This window comes from Microcaecilia unicolor, chromosome 2 (genome assembly GCF_901765095.1).
Source record: "Microcaecilia unicolor chromosome 2, aMicUni1.1, whole genome shotgun sequence".
Classification (NCBI taxonomy): domain Eukaryota; kingdom Metazoa; phylum Chordata; class Amphibia; order Gymnophiona; family Siphonopidae; genus Microcaecilia; species Microcaecilia unicolor.
Window position 1 is genome coordinate 5,486,480 of NC_044032.1, and position 16,985 is coordinate 5,503,464.

At 47.6% G+C, this 16,985-nt stretch overlaps 1 protein-coding gene across 1 annotated transcript in view; it reads left to right on the forward strand.

The window, feature by feature from the left end:
- LOC115461770 (B-cell differentiation antigen CD72-like) overlaps window positions 1-16,985 on the forward strand; it is a 109,593-nt gene that overhangs the window by 20,721 nt on the left and 71,887 nt on the right. Inside the window, exons 3-4 of the mRNA XM_030191815.1 lie at window positions 2,249-2,347; window positions 15,730-16,062. Of these exons, the coding sequence (XP_030047675.1) occupies window positions 2,249-2,347; window positions 15,730-16,062 (432 nt within the window). The remainder of the gene's footprint in view (window positions 1-2,248; window positions 2,348-15,729; window positions 16,063-16,985) is intronic.

Consider the following 16,985-nt stretch of genomic DNA (forward strand, 5'->3'; position numbering starts at 1 on the left):
TGGGAGGGGGTTTGTGACCACTGGGGGAGTCAGGGGAGGTCATCCCCGATTCCCTCCAGTGGTCATCTGGTCATTTAGGGCACTTTTTGGGGCCTTATTCGTGGAAAAACAGGGTCCAGGAAAAGTGCCCTAAATTCTCGCTAAAAACGCATATTTTTTTCCATTATCGGCGAAAGGCGCCCATCTCTGATCGCCCAATAACCACGCCCCAGTCCCGCCTTCACCACGCCTTCGACACGCCCCCATCAACTTTGTCCGCATCCGCGACGGAGTGCAGTTGAAAACGTCCAAATTCGGCTTTCGATTATACCGGTTTATTCGTTTTTGTGAGATAAACGTCTATCTCCCGATTTGGGTCACAATATAGGCGTTTTTCTATTTCGATTATAAGCAGGCTAGTATACTACTTACAGTGTCAACACTGTTGGAATAATGCATTGTCTGTCAGCAATTTTTTCTCTGTGATTACTCTGTGACCTCTGATCAGGGTTGCCAGGTGGAAAATTTTTTTCCCACCCAAACCAGCCTAAATCCAGCCCAAAACCCGCCCAAACTCAAACCCCGCCCCTGAAACCCCCACCCCGCGTCATCACCCCCGCCCCCGCCGTCATCACCCCGCCCCCGCCATCATCAGCCCCGCCCCCGCCGTCATCGGCCACGCCCAGAACATCACTAACCCCGCCCAGAACGTCACTAACCCTGCCCCCCGCGGCCAAAAAAAACGCCTAAAAAACCGCCCAAAAGACAAAAAAGAAGCCCAAAAAACCGCAACCCGCCGTGGGCAAAAATTTCCCGCTGCGGGTCGTGGAAAACCGCCCAATTGGGCGGTAAAACCGCCCACCTGGCAACACTGCCTCTGATGTGAATTACCTAGAGAGGTCACACCCATGCAACTTCCTGTGCGGGGGGGGTTAGGCACAGCACATGGAGCTCTAATGATCTCTCCTAACCTGAGGATCTATGGTGTGAGCATCCATTACCATCTAAGCACATGGAAAGAGCTGATAATCCAAATGTATTGTATTATGTTATACTAGTAAAAGAGGCCCGTTTCAGAGCAAATGAAACGGGCGCTAGCAAGGTTTTCGTTGCCAACACCCCCCCTCCCTCCCTGGCCAACCCCTTCTTTGTACTGCCATTGCTCCGCCCCCAACGATTTCCCCCCCACGCCTCGAGCCTCCCTCCCTGCCAACCCCTTCGTTGTTCTGCCATTGCTCCGCCCTCGAGGGCGGGGCCCGGAGCAATTTTGGTGGCTTCACCACCATGAACCTTCAAACCTTTTTGAAGGAAGTCAGGGCTTGGCTTCACTGTGTCCTCAGAACGTTGAGGGTGAGTTTTATTATAGTAGATAAGCCTGCCTGAATATCACTCTAACTACAAACTGTGAGTAAACAGATGTTTTGTTACTTCAACTTTAAAGTGACTCAGCAGTGAATTATTCTGGGGTGTATGTGAGAGAGATGAAGAAAAGAAATTAACATTTCTAAAGCTGAAGCTGTGTGTATAAAATCTGCTAATTATTTACCACAAATAATCCAACAAACACAATACATAATAGAATATTTTAATTGACAGTGAAGGGTATAAGCAAAGATGGAACATATAGATAGGTAAGAGAGTAAGAGGGGTTAGAAAATAAGGGGACTGATTTAAAGAAAGTTGCACGTGAGGTCAGAGAGATGGTTAAATATTATCTCAGCTAGGGTAGGAGTGGATAAACATGTCCCGCTGCAGTATGTGCAGCCCGAGTCAATCCTTGTGTGTGTGAGTGAGACTAACAAGTTTGTTACTTCTTCCGTTAAAGGCTTGGTTGAAGAGCCAAGCTTTCACCTGCTTCCTGAAGTAGACGTGGGAGGCATAATCGAAAGGGGCGCCCAAGTTTTCCTGAGGACGTCCTCGCAGGACGTCCCGGCGAAGGGGCGGGGAAACCCGTATTATCGAATCAAGATGGGCGTCCATCTTTCGTTTCGATAATACAGTCGGGGCCATGTCTCACCTGGACTAGCTTGCGTCAGGGGCAAGAACTGCAAGGAATAAAAAGAAACACTTCTCTCTAGAATTAGCAGCCAGTAGTAATTAGCCAGGGACTCCCTCTTCTTTCCTTGTTCTGCATTGGTGTGATTTGCTGTTACCCTGCTGAAGTAGTGCAGACTCTTTCCTCTCTATATCCACCTATCTGTATGAGATGATAAAGTCTAATTGATTCTCCTGAATAACTCGACGACTCTCTCTTCCCTCTGCTTTACAGGATTTTCATTCCTCGGGTCATGGACACCACACGTTGCACTTGTTCTGCTGGTGGCCTGTGTCTGTCTGCTGACAATAAGCATAGCACTGGGGGTACGATGTGAGTAACAAACCCCACCATCTTGTAGATATAATTCTGTCTCTAAGTTAGAGAGGAACAATTTATCAGTTAGTTGATTTCATATGTGCAACTAAATATATAGGGGTTGATGTTCAGTGTGCTGTACACGTTAACATTTAAGATTATATATGGCAGAGCCGGTGGGGGGAGGCGGGGCTGGTGGTTGGGAGGTGGGCCTTGTTCTGGGCAGACTTCTACGGTCTGTGCCCTGAAAATGGCAGAAACAAATCAAGGTCAGGTATACATATAAAGTAGCACATATGAGTTTAAATTGTTGGGCAGACTGGATGGACCGTGCAGGTCTTTTTCTGCCGTCATCTACTATGTTACTATGAGGGGCATAATCGAACGCGAACGCCCATCTCCACGGGCGTCTATGTCCGAAAACGGGTATGTGAAGAGGCGGGACAGACCGTATTTTCAAAAAAGATAGGCGTCCATCTTTTGTTTCGAAAATACGGTTTGGACGAACCAAATGCCATGGATTTGGTCCTTTCTGAGATGGTCGTTTTTTTTTTTTTAGCAATAATGGAAACTAAAAACACCCATCTCAGAAACGTCCTAATCCAAGCCATTTGATCGTGGGAGGGACAAATGTACAACACTACCATAGCTCTTAGGGGTGAAGGGGGCAACTACATGTGGGTACAGTGGGTTTTAGAGGCCTCCCATTTACCACCACAAGTGGGGGGGGGGGGGGGGATGGGCCTGGGTCTGCCTGCCTGAAGTGCACTGCAGTACCCACTAAAAGTGCTCCAGGGACAGGACTTGTTGCTGGTGTAGAACCTTGGCACAGCAGTTCACACCTGAAGACTAATCTCGCTGAAAACGTCCTTTATTGGAATAAGCACATTCACTCACAGTTAACTGCAGATCAGAGGTTGTGCCCCACTGGCAACGAGTCTCACTGGTACTGAGATTAGCAGTAGGTCCGAGCTGGCAGAATGGTGTACAATGCCCTCTTTCAGCAACATTCAAGGTAAGAGCTAAGTGCTGTAACATGGCTAACACATGAAAGGGATCTAAAAGTGTCTTACACAAATGGCCACTACCTCATGGACTACCAGAAACAAAGCAGGGCACACTCTAACCCAGAACGCAGAGGGAAAAGCAACTTGGGAGTACAGCCTACCAACTACCAACATCGTGAGCATTTAACACAAGCTAGTGGAATCACGGAGCCCAATACCCTACACCCACCACAATGCATTGCTGATGTGACTCTGCAGTGCCCTTAACAGAAAAGGTGTCACACTCACCCGAGCCACATCAGAACCAGGGAAAGGCTGTCAGAGGATAGAACACATTTTGCTGTCATGGAGGTGGGTACGGCATTTGAGGCTGGCATAGAGGCTGGGAAAAAAAGTTTGTAAAGTGTTTTTTTTTTTTGGTGGGAGGGGGTTAGTGATCACTGGGGGAATCAGGGGAGGTGATCCCTGATTCCCTCCGGTGGACATCTGGTCAGTTGGGGCACGTTTTTGGGACTTGGACCTGAAAAAAAAGGGTCCAAATAAAGCATACCAAATTCTCGTCAAAAACGCCCTTCTTGTTTCGATTATCAGCTAAAGACGCCCATCTCTCTTCGGCCGATAACCACGCCCCAGTCCCGCCTTCGCCACGCCTCCAACATGCCCCCATGATCTTTGATCGTCTCCATGACAGACTGCAGTTGAGGACGCCAAAAATCGGGTTTCGATTATACCGATTTGGGCACCCACGGGAAACGGACGCCCATCTCCCGATTTGGGTCGAAATATAGGCGTCATTCTCTTTCAAAAATAAACTGGTATGTGAGGCTCCTCGTAATCTGACGGATTGAATCACACTGTTGCATATGAAAACCGGAGTTACAACTAGGAATTTAATGTTACTAACTTTTCCTTCCGTTAGACATGTTATTAAATGCATGATATGTCTATTAACAAGCTGCTTCTATATGAATACATTACCACTACAGCCCACTTACTGTTTTTAGGAAAGCTCTTAAGACGTTTTTATTTACAGAATCTATCTGAGATGATTGTTAATTAAGTTAGACTAGATTTGAAGTTGGCCAGAGATGAGGCTTGGTGTACTGGCTCAGGAAGTTTATTCCAAACATACGGTGCAGCAAGATAGAAGGAATGGAGTCTGGAGTTAGCGGTGGAGGAGAAGGGTGCAGATAAGAGAGATTTGCCCAGTGAGCGGAGTTCCCGGGGAGGAGTGTAGGGAGAGATGAGAGTGGAGAGGTACTGAGGAGCTGCAGAGTGAATGCATTTGTAAGTCAGTAAGAGGAGTTTGAACTGAATGCGGAAATGGATAGGGAGCCAATGAAGTGACTTGAGGAGAGGGCTAATATGAGCATAACGACACTGGCGGAATATTAGTCGTGCGGCAGAATTTTGAACAGATTGAAGAGGAGAGAGATGGCTCAGTGGGAGACCTGTGAGAAGCAAGTTGCAGTAGTCTAAGTGGGAGGTGATAAGAGTGTGGATGAGGGTTCTGGTTGCATACTCAGAAAGGAAAGGGCGAATTTTGGTGATGTTATAGAGGAAGAAACGACAGGTTTTAGCAGTCTGTTGAATATGTGAAGCGAAGGAGAGGGAGGAGTCGAAGATGACCCCAAGGTTACGTGCTGATGAGACGGGAAGGATGAGCGTGTTATCCACAGAAATAGAGAAAGGGGGTAGGAGTTACTAAGTTGACTCCGTACCTGGTCGATAACATGGTATTAATGCTAGTTCCTAAAATGGGCCTGTGACTAGAGTTTAATATGGTTTTGTGGCTAGTTCATGGAATGACTCATGGCCAGTTCTTAGATGATTCTGTGGCTACAACACAGTCTGATTTAATTTCCTTTCACTTGAAAGGCACTCAGTTCAAGCTTATGTACTTAAATGTGTTGGGATTCTGTACCAGATTCGTTTAAGGGAGACTTGTGAGAATTAGTGACTGGCATCTGGGCTGACTCAGTAGTAGGATGTTTTCAGAGCCCTGTAAATCTTTCTTATGCTCCGATGCTACTGTGAATAGATGCTGGGATGGTTGGCTCGGGACACTTCTGAATGGCTCCTGGTTTGAGTCTGTAACTTGGTGCTCTGATAGGTCAGTTCTGTTTTCTGAGATAGTCAGGTGTGACTGATTAATAAGACACCTTTGTGTCTGAGCAGCGGAATCCTTCTCGGTTGGTCTCGAAGGCTTGCTCTTACTATGGCTATGTGGCTAGTTGCCGGGATGGCTCTGTATTTATTTGTGGTGATGGCATATTTATTACTTTTTGGCTGTATAGTAACATAGTAACATAGTAGATGGCGGCAGAAAAAGACCTGCATGGTCCATCCAGTCTGCCCAACAAGATAAACTCATATGTGCTACTTTTTGTGTATACCCTACTTTGATTTGTACCTGTCCTTTTCAGGGCACAGACCGTGTAAGTCTGCCCAGCACTATCCCCGCCTCCGAACCACCATCCCCGGCACAGACTGTATAAGTCTGCCCAGCACTATCCCCACCTCCCAACCACCAGCCCCGCCTCCCACCACCGGCTCTGGCACAGACCGTATAAGTCTGCCCAGCACTATCCCCACCTCCCAACCACCATCCCCGGCACAGACTGTATAAGTCTGCCCAGCACTATCCCCACCTCCCAACCACCAGCCCCGCCTCCCACCACCAGCTCTGGCACAGACCGTATAAGTCTGCCCAGCACTATCCCCGCCTTCCAACCACCAGCCCCACCTCCCACCACTGGCTCTGGCACAGACTGTATAAGTCTGCCCAGCACTATCCCCGCCTTCCAACCATCAGCCCGCCTCCCAACCACCGGCTCTGGCACAGACCGTATAAGTCTGCCCAGCACTATCCCTGCCTCCCACCACCGGCTCTGGCACAGACCGTATAAGTCTGCCCAGCACTATCCCCACCTCCCCACCTCCCAACCACCATCCCCGGCACAGACTGTATAAGTCTGCCCAGCACTATCCCCACCTCCCAACCACCAGCCCCGCCTCCCACCACCGGCTCTGGCACAGACCGTATAAGTCTGCCCAGCACTATCCCCGCCTTCCAACCACCAGCCCCACCTCCCACCACTGGCTCTGGCACAGACTGTATAAGTCTGCCCAGCACTATCCCCGCCTTCCAACCATCAGCCCACCTCCCAACCACCGGCTCTGGCACAGACCGTATAAGTCTGCCCAGCACCATCCCCACCTCCCAACCACCAGTCCCACCTCCCACCACCGGCTCTAGCACAGACCTATAAGTCTGCCCAGCACCATCCCCGCCTCCCGCCACCGGCTCTGCCACCCAATCTCGGCTAAGCTCCTTAGGATCCATTCCTTCTGAACAGGATTCCTTTTAGGTTTGTCCCACGCGTGTTTGAATTCCGTTACCGTTTAGTTCTGTGGTTAGTTGCTGGGAAAGAACTCAGAGACAGCACTGGAGTATTTTAGGTCCCTCATTGCTCAAAGGTTTTAGCTAGTCCAGCTCTTCCTGATATATTTTCCCTTGTTACAGAGATTACACTGGCTCCTAGTAGAGGCAGGAGCCATCTTCAAGTTGTGCATTCTCATTCATAAGATAATATTTGGTCTGGTTCTGAGTTCTATGGCCCATTTACTTGAGATCCTTTTCCATAATCATAATTTATAGTTTAGGAATTGATGTGGTCTTCAGTTTTCATCCCCTAAAACTATCTCTATATATAAAAGGCAACACCAACGTTCTATGAAGCCTCCAGCCGGAAGTGTGAAGGGGGAGAGATATCCGGTTTCCCCATGAGTGTCTGCCCCGCCCTCGCTCTCTCTGTAACACAAACAGTGAAGGAAAACAGCCAGGGTTGCCAGGTGGAAAATTTTTTTCCAGCCTAAAGGAGCCCAAAATCCAGCCCAAAACCCGCCCAAACTCAAACCCCGCCCCTGACACCCCCGCCCCCGCGTCATCACCCCCGCCCCCGCCGTCATCAACCCCGCCCCCGCCGTCATCGGCCCCGCCTCCCCGTCACTAACCCCGCCTCCCCCGTCACTAACCCCGCCTCCCCCGTCACTAACCCCGCCTCCCATGTCACTAACCCCGCCCAGAAACGTCATTAACCCCGCCCACCGCGGCCGAAAAAAGCCGGCGAAAAAACCGCAAAAGCCGGCGAAAAAACCGCCCCGAAGCCAAAAAGGAGCCCAAAAAACCGCAACCCGCCGCGGGCAAAAATTTCCCGCGGCGGGTCGCGGAAAACCGCCCAATTGGGCGGTAAAACCGCCCACCTGGCAACACTGAAAACAGCAAAGCAGGAAATCAAATCCCTCTCTCTGTAACAATGAAGGACTCAGAGGGGGGAGGGGAGAGAGGGCAGAGGGCAGGGACAGAGATATCCGGTTTCCCCATGAGTGTCTGCCCCACCCTCGCTCTCTCTGTAACACAAACAGTGAAGGAAAACACAGCAGAGCACAAAATCAAATCGCTCTCTCTGTAACAGTGAAGGACTCAGAGGGGGGAGGGGAGAGAGGGCAGAAGCCCTCACTATCTCTGTAACACAAACACAGCACAGCAGGAAACTTAACACTGAAGGACTCGACTCCAAGGGGGGAGGGGACAGAGAGGACAGACAGCACAGGGGAAGGGAGAGAGGGCAGAGGGCAGGGACACACACACTCCCACATGCACACAGAAGAAAACCTTGCTAGCCCCCATTTCATTTGCATCAGAAACGGGGCTTTTTTACTAGTGTAGATATAATAGATTTTTTTGTTCTCATATTTGTACATCAGGGAGCAAAAGAATGGAACAGCCTAACGTTACACCTGCAATACAATACAAACAAACCATATTCTGTAAATGACCAAAGATGGCATTATGCAGATCACAAAGAAGAGAAGCTAAACATTTTTAGGATAATCATTTTTTGAATAAAAATTACTTATGCAGAAAGATATTTCATAAAGAGAGAGGTTTTTCACTTCTTTCAAGAAGGAAGTTTGAATAACCGTATGTCGTTCCCACTTCAGGCACAGGCAGCTCCTTGTGACTCTGGGCAAGTCACTTAACCCTCCATTGCCCCATGTAAGCCGCATTGAGCCTGCCATGAGTGGGAAAGCGCAGGGTACAAATGTAACAAAAATAAAATAGATACTATTGGAGGTTCTACATGGAATGTTGCTACTATTGAGATTCTGTTGCTACTATTGGAGATTCGACATGGAATGTTGCCTACTATTGGAGATTCTACATGGAATGTTGCTATTCCACTAGCAACATTCCATGTAGAAGCCTGCGTGGCCACATTGGTGATCTGCAAGGGCCGACTTCTACATGGAATGTTGCTGGTGGAATAGCAACATTCCATGTAGAATCTCAAATAGTAGCAACAGTGGAGGAGTGGCCTAGTGGTTAGGGTGGTGGACTTTGATCCTGGAGAACTGGGTTCAATTCCCACTGCAGCTCCTTGTGACTGGGCAAGTCACTTAACCCTCCATTGCCCCAGGTACAAATAAGTACCTGTATATAATATGTAAGCCGCATTGAGCCTGCCATGAGTGGGAAAGCGCGGGGTGCAAATGTAACAAAAAAAAAAAGAAAACAGCTGAAGACCTATCTATTCAGAAAATATCTGTTGTGTCATTGAGAATTAAATAGTAGTGAAGAACGTTCCTACCTGTTCTTGCTGACTGTGTGCTGGAGGGAGCCAGTGGCTGTTGAAGAACCATGCCACCAGCTGTTGGGGCATCTGACTTCACCCCTTGGTATCATCATGAGGGGCATTAAGTCAGCCCAACGGTGGGTCACGTAAGACACGAGCCACTGAAGAGGCACCGGGAGACTGCATGTTGGATGGTGTGACTGACGGAGCAGTTGTTTCTGGATTGTGAGTGTATTTGGGTTTTGCTGCCATTCCTGTGAGTAGTGGGTGTGGGTGTTATGGGGAGGGGTGGGTTCAGAGGGATAGGGCAGTACTATCTGTGCCATTGGGAGGGGGTTTGCTATGAACCTGTATGGAATTTGCAGAGGTCAGACCAACTGGCCTGCAGTTCCCAACTTCCTCCTTACTTCCCTTTGATAGTCTGTGTGCATTGGGAAAGCAAGTTTTGGGATATGTGAATGTGTTTTAACTGGGCATTCCTCAGCCCCAGTGATCCAAGAGGTCTATTAAATAAGTATTAAACTTAATTTAGTATATACCTAATGAGGACAATTACCAAAAGCCATTTGGCTGGGTAAATGGGACATCTGGACAGCCCCACTCTTCCTGTGATGGCTGACTGTCAGGACTGTTGCTTTGCTTTCACTGCAGCTGTTTTTTTGCTACTTTTCTCAAAACTGTTGCCCTAGACGGCTGCCTAATGGTTGGGCTGACCCTGGTAATAAGATTACATTAAAACTGAATCTGGATGGGAAGATGTGATACAGTCATCTCCAGAGGGACCTTTAAAAACAGAAGGGTCGATATTCAGCCAGCAGCGCTCAGCATTTTGCTAACTGCCGCTGGTGCTATGCCTGAAAATGCAATGAAACTGCTAAGTAGAGTTAAATGTGGTAAAAGCAGTTAGCTTAACAGGGTATAAAAAGGTTTACATACTTTCCTCAAAGTCCATAAGCCATTATTAAGATGGACTTGGGAAAATCCACTGCTCATTTCTAGGATAATCAGAATAAAATCTGTTTTACTCTTTTGGGATCTTGTCAGATTCTTGTGACCTGAATTGGCCACCATTGGAAACAGGATGTTGGGCTTGATGGACCTTTGGTCTGTCCTAGTATGGCAATACTTATGTTCTTATATTATTATACAATACGCAATAGTAGATAGTGCTATCTGGAGTAAACAACTCTTGAATTTTTCAAGGGGAAAGTTTCATATAGTCACCGGGTACTCTTATATTGCTTCACTCACCAAAAAGGTGAGACCCCTTCTGTGACAATTTTTAATCATCAAGAAATGCTACCTCCTCCCACGTCCAAATGGCTTGAATTTCGACGTTTTAGACTTGGACATTTTTGGTTTCGAAAATGGCCGAAAATCAGACGTCCAAATCCAAGGACGACCATGGTAATATATTTGTGAGTGACATTGCCGAAGGGTTAGAAGGTAAAGTTTGCCTATTTGCGGATGATACTAAGATCTGCAACAGAGTGGAAACCCGGGAGGGAGTGGAAAACATGAAAAAGGATCTGAGGAAGCTAGAAGAAAGGTTTGGCAATTAAAATTCAATGCGAAGAAATGCAAAGTGATGCACTTAGGGAGTAGAAATCCAAGAGAGGCATATGTGTTAGGCGGTGAGAGCCTGCTAGGTACGGATGGGGAGAGGGATCTTGGGGTAATACTATCTGAGGATCTGAAGGCGATGAAACAGTGTGACAAGGCGGTGGCCGTAGCTAGAAGGTTACTAGGCTGTATAGAGAGAGGTGTGACCAGCAGAAGAAAGGAGGTTTTAATGCCCCTGTATAAGACGTTGGTGAGGCCCCACCTGGAGTATTGTGTTCAGTTTTGGAGGCCGTACCTTGCGAAGGATGTTAAAAAAATGGAAGCGGTGCAAAGAAAAGCTACGAGAATGGTAAGGGATTTGCGTTACAAGACGTATGATGAGAGACTTGATGACCTGAACATGTATACTCTGGAAGAAAGGAAAAACAGGGGTGATATGATACAGATGTTCAAATATTTGAAAGGTATTAATCCGCAAACGAACCTTTTCCGGAGATGGGAAGATGGTAGAACGAGAGGACATGAAATGAGATTGAAGGGGGGCAGACTCAAGAAAAATGTCAGGAAATATTTTTTCACGGAGAGAGTAGTGGATGCTTGGAATGCCCTCCCGCGGGAGGTGGTGGAAATGAAAACGGTAACAGAATTCAAGCACGCGTGGGATAAACATAAAGGAATCCTGTTCAGAAGGAATGGATCCTAAGGAGCTTAGCCGAGATTGGGTGGCAGAGCCGGTGGTGGGAGGCGGGGCTGGTGGTTGGGAAGCGGGGATAGTGCTGGCCAGACTTATACGGTCTGTGCCAGAGCCGGTGGTGGGAGGCGGGGCTGGTGGTTGGGAGGCGGGGATAGTGCTGGGCAGACTTATACGGTCTGTGCCAGAGAAGGTGGTGGGAGGCATGGACAGTGCTGGCCATGAAAATGATAGCGGGGATGGGACGACTTCCCTACGAAGAAAGATTAAGGAGGCTAGGGCTTTTCAGCTTGGAGAAGAGACGGCTGAGGGGAGAATGTAAAAAGAATTGAAGCGGTGCAAAGAAAAGCTACGAGAATGGTATGGGATTTGCGTTACAAGACGTATGAGGAGAGACTTGCTGAACTAAACATGTATACTCTGGAGGAAAGGAGAAACGGGGTGATATGATACAGACGTTCAAATATTTGAAAGGTATTAATCCGCAAACGAACCTTTTCCGGAGATGGGAAGGCAGTAGAACGAGAGGACATGAAATGAGATTGAAGGGGGGCAGACTCAAGAAAAATGTCAGGAAGTATTTTTTCACAGAGAGAGTAGTGGATGCTTGGAATGCCCTCCCGCAGGAGGTGGTGGAAATGAAAACGGTAACGGAATTCAAACATGCGTGGGATAAACATAAAGGAATCCTGTTCAGAAGGAATGGATCCTAAGGAGCTTAGCCGAGATTGGGTGGCAGAGACGGTGGCGGGAGGCGGGATTGGTGCTGGGCAGACTTACACGGTCTGTGCCAGAGCCGGTGGTGGGAGGCGGGGCTGGTGGATGGGAGGCGGGGATAGTGCTGGGCAGACTTACACGGTCTGTGCCCTGAAAAGGACAGGTACAAATCAAGGTAAGGTATACACAAAAAGTAGCACATATGAGTTTATCTTGTTGGGCAGACTGGATGGATCATGCAGGTCTTTTTCTGCCGTCATCTACTATGTTATTATGTATTTTCGAACACATAGATGGACGTCCATCTTTTTTCGAAAATGACCTTCTCCCCGCCTCCGAATTTGGACGTTTTACAAAGACGTCCAAATTCCAACTTAGACATTTCTTTAGAAAATGTCCCTCTAGGTGTCTTTAAGTGCAGCTCAGCTGAATATATGTTTCATTAGCCACCCAGCAATGTCATTTATGATAATGTTAAGATTATTTGCAGGAAAGCACTAATTTTGAGTCACGTAATTTCAAGTCATTTTAATATGGATGGAGGGGGTTTTTTCGTCGATGATTAGATCAATCACTGTAAAAGCCTTAAAACAAATCTCCTTATGTAGGGGATAAATCGTGACCTGGTGATCAATGAGACTTTTTCCCCCCATCTTTCCATAATAGTGAACAGTGAATCCACAGTCTACTTTTGTTGATGTCTTTAAATAGACTTGAACAATTACAAATTATCAGTCAACTGCCGAGCAAGTTGTTAATATGAGTAAAAAAAAATTATTTGAAGTGTCTGTATGAAAATGCCAGAAACCTAAAAAATAAGATAAGAGAGTTAGAATATATTGTACAAAATGAAAAGACATCTCTGAGACCTGGTGGAAGGACGATAACCAATGGGACACTGTCATACCAGGGTACAAATTATATCGCAGTGATAGGGTGGGTCAGATTGGTGACCCAGGAAATTATAGACCAGTGAGCCTGATGTCAGGGATGGGCAAAATGGTAGAGATTATTATAAAGAACAAAATTACTGATCATATACATAGGCATGGATTAATGGGACAAAGACAACATGGATTTTACATAAGCACATGTTCAGTTTGTCCCAGAGTGACAATATTTATGGTTTTATATTCTTAAAGGTTACATTAGCCTTGCAGATAAGTACATAAGTATTGCCATACTGGGAAAGACCAAAGGTCCATCGAGCCCAGCATCCTGTTTCCAACAGTGGCCAATCCAGGTCACAAATACCCGGCAAGATCCCAAAAATGTACAAAACATTTTATACTGCTTATCCCAGAAATAGTGGATTTTCCCCAAGTCCATTTAATAACGGTCTGTGGACTTTTCCTTTAGGAAGCCGTCCAAACCTTTTTTAAACTCCGCTAAGCTAACCGCCTTTACCACATTCTCTGGCAACGAATTCCAGAGTTTAATTACACATTGAGTGAAGAAAGATTTTCTCCTATTCGTTTTAAATTTACTACCTTGTAGCGTCATCGCATGCCCCCTAGTCCTAGTATTTTTGGAAAGCGTGAACAGACGCTTCACATCTACCCGTTCAACTCCACTCATTATTTTATAGGCCTCTATCATGTCTCCCCCTCAGCTGCCTTTTCTCCAAGCTGTGTTAATTTGGGTGGCACAGGTCACAGGGCGTCAACATAACATAAATAGGTGATAGGGTAGAAGTATAACACAAGATATAGATACATTAGCTATGGCAAATAGGTCCCTGCTGGAGTTTTTTATTTATTTTTGTTACATTTGTACCCCGCGCTTTCCCACTCATGGCAGGCTCAATGCGGTAGGCAATGGAGGGTTAAGTGATCCACGGGAGACGTATGTGTTAGGCGGGGAGAGTCTGATAGGTACGGGCGGAGAACGGGATCTTGGGGTGATAGTATCTGAGGATTTGAAGGTGACGAAACAGTGTGACAAGGCGGTGGCCGTAGCTAGAAGGTTGTTAGGCTGTATAGAGAGAGGTGTGACCAGCAGAAGAAAGGGGGTGTTGATGCCCCTGTATAAGTCGTTGGTCAGGCCCCACCTGGAGTATTGTGTTCAGTTTTGGAGGCCGTATCTTGTTAAGGATGTAAAAAGAATTGAAGCGGTGCAAAGAAAAGCTACGAGAATGGTATGGGATTTGCGTTACAAGACGTATGAGGAGAGACTTGCTGAACTAAACATGTATACTCTGGAGGAAAGGAGAAACAGGGATACAGACGTTCAAATATTTGAAAGGTATTAATCCGCAAACGAACCTTTTCCGGAGATGGGAAGGTGGTAGAACGAGAGGACATGAAATGAGATTGAAGGGGGGCAGACTCAAGAAAAATGTCAGGAAGTATTTTTTCACAGAGAGAGTGGTGGATGCTTGGAATGCCCTCCCGCGGGAGGTGGTGGAAATGAAAACGGTAACGGAATTCAAACACGCGTGGGATAAGCATAAAGGAATCCTGTGCCGAAGGAATTGATCCTCAGGAGCTTAGTCAGGATTGGGAGGCGGGGCTGGCGGTTGGGAGGCAGGGATAGTTCTGGACAGACTTGTACGGTCTGTGCCAGAGCCGGTGGTTGGGAGGAGGGGCAGGTGGTTGGGAGGCAGGGATAGTGCTGGGCAGACTTATACGGTCTGTGCCAGAGCCGGTGGTTGGGAGGAGGGGCTGGTGGTTGGGAGGCGGGGATAGTGCTGGACAGACTTGTACGGTCTGTGCCAGAGCCGGTGGTTGGGAGGAGGGGCTGGTGGTTGGGAGGCGGGGATAGTGCTGGACAGACTTGTACGGTCTGTGCCAGAGCCGGTGGTTGGGAGGAGGGGCAGGTGGTTGGGAGGCAGGGATAGTGCTGGGCAGACTTATACGGTCTGTGCCAGAGCCGGTGGTTGGGAGGAGGGGCTGGTGGTTGGGAAGCGGGGATAGTGCTGGGCACACTTATACGGTCTGTGCCCTGAAGAGCACAAGTACAAATCAAAGTAGGGTATACACAAAAAGCAGCAAATATGAGTTATCTTGTTGGGCAGACTGGATGGACCGTGCAGGTCTTTTTCTGCCGTCATCTACTATGTTACTATATGTGACTTGCCCAGAGTCACAAGGAGCTGCCTGTGCTGGGAATCGAACTCTTGTGGCATTTGTCCAAGCTGTCTACTGGACCACACCCAGGGGTGGCTTGTCTCTCTCAATCTCTCTCTCTCAACCAGCCTGCAAGCAGTCTTTTTAAACTTCTTTAATTGGATCTGCCCACATCTGGCTGTAGTTGGAAGAGACTCCTGCCCTTTTTCTCAATGAGTTAGAAGCTGGGTCTTCCCAGCAGATTTAACACTATCATACTTCCCCAAGACACTTACCAAACTTCTTGTACAGATTCTGTGTGTCTTGTCTCAAACAGACATTGATAGCACTGCGTTTATTACAGTGTGATAAAGGCAGGGAACAGGGCCAGCTCAATTCTTGTTTGGAGGAGTGGCCTAGTGGTTAGGGTGGTGGACTTTGGTCCTGGGGAACTGAGGAACTGAGTTTGATTCCCACTTCAGGCACAGGCAGCTCCTTGTGACTCTGGGCAAGTCACTTAACCCTCCATTGCCCCATGTAAGCCGCATTGAGCCTGCCATGAGTGGGAAAGCGCGGGGTACAAATGTAACAAAAATAAAAAAATACCTTCAGACTTTTTATGCCATCGCTCTTCAGGAACAGGCAGCTGTTTAATATAAATGTGTTTTAAAGATAAAATATGTAACTATCGTTCCGTTTCGGACATTCTAACAGGTGTCCTTCTGAATTGCAGTCATGCAGGTTTCTCAGCAAATGTCTGAAGATTACGAAATCCTGAACAGTAACTTCTCCCAGAGCATGAGGCTGACAGGCAGGGACTTGAAGGACACTGAGGAGGAACTTCACCATTCTGAACTGAAATTAAAGGAAACCAGGGACAGCCTGGAACAAGTTCTTCAAAAGCTGAACGATACTGAGAGAGAACTGGATGATATGAGCTGGAATTTGAGTGAAACTGAGAAAAAGCTAAACAACAACATAGAAACTATGGAAGCATTAAAAAAAGAACGGGACACATTGAGTTCAACATTAGAAAGCACAAAAAGAGAGCTGGCTGCCACAACAGGTATTTTTTTAAAATATATATTCATGCAGGGGCGTATCTGGACTCCGGCGGTAGGGGGGGGCCAGAGCCAGAGGGAGGGGGCACATTTTAGCCCCCCCCCCCGCCATTGCCAGACCCCCCCGCCACCTACGACTCTCTCCACCCCACCTCCCGCCGCCAACCCTCCCCTGCTGCCGTTGCTTACCTTTGCTGGCGGGGGATCCCCAACCCCCGCCAGCCGAGGTCCGCTTCCACCTGCCGCTGCCTTTAAAAATATTTCTTCCTGCGTGGTCGTGCTGCTGTTGAAAGCTGTTGAATCCAGCTGAAGAAATATTTTTAAAGGCAGCGGCAGGTGAAAGCGGACCTCGGCTGGCGGGGGTTGGGGTCCCCCGCCAGCAAAGGTAAGCAACGGCAGCGGGGGGTCCAGGGCAAAATCTGCAGGGGCCCAGGCCCCTGTGGCCCCACGCAGATACGCCCCTGTATTCATGGTCGGCTGCATCTCAGATATAAGAATTCACATACATTAGACCCCTGTTAAGCAAAGTGCATTTAGATACAGAAGTCTTAAAGATGCTTATTTATTTATCTTATTTGTTACATTTGTATCCCACATTTTCCCACCTATTTGCAGGGTCAAAGTGGCTTACATAGTACCGGACAGGCGTTCGCTGACTTCGGTATGAACAAATACAAAGTGATGTCGTGATAAGATAAGGTTCGTGTGGACCAGACACATTGGGAATCGTAGAGCAGAAGAGTTAAGTTCTGTCCATTACGTGCTTTGGTTTCATTGTGTTGCAGAGTTCAGGCATTTAAGTTGGGTCGGTAGGGTATGCCTTTTTGAACAGGTTAGTTTTTAGTGATTTCCGGAAGTTTAGATGGTCATACGTTGTTTTCACGGCTTTTGGTAATGCGTTCCAGAGTTGTGTGCTTAAACTGGATAC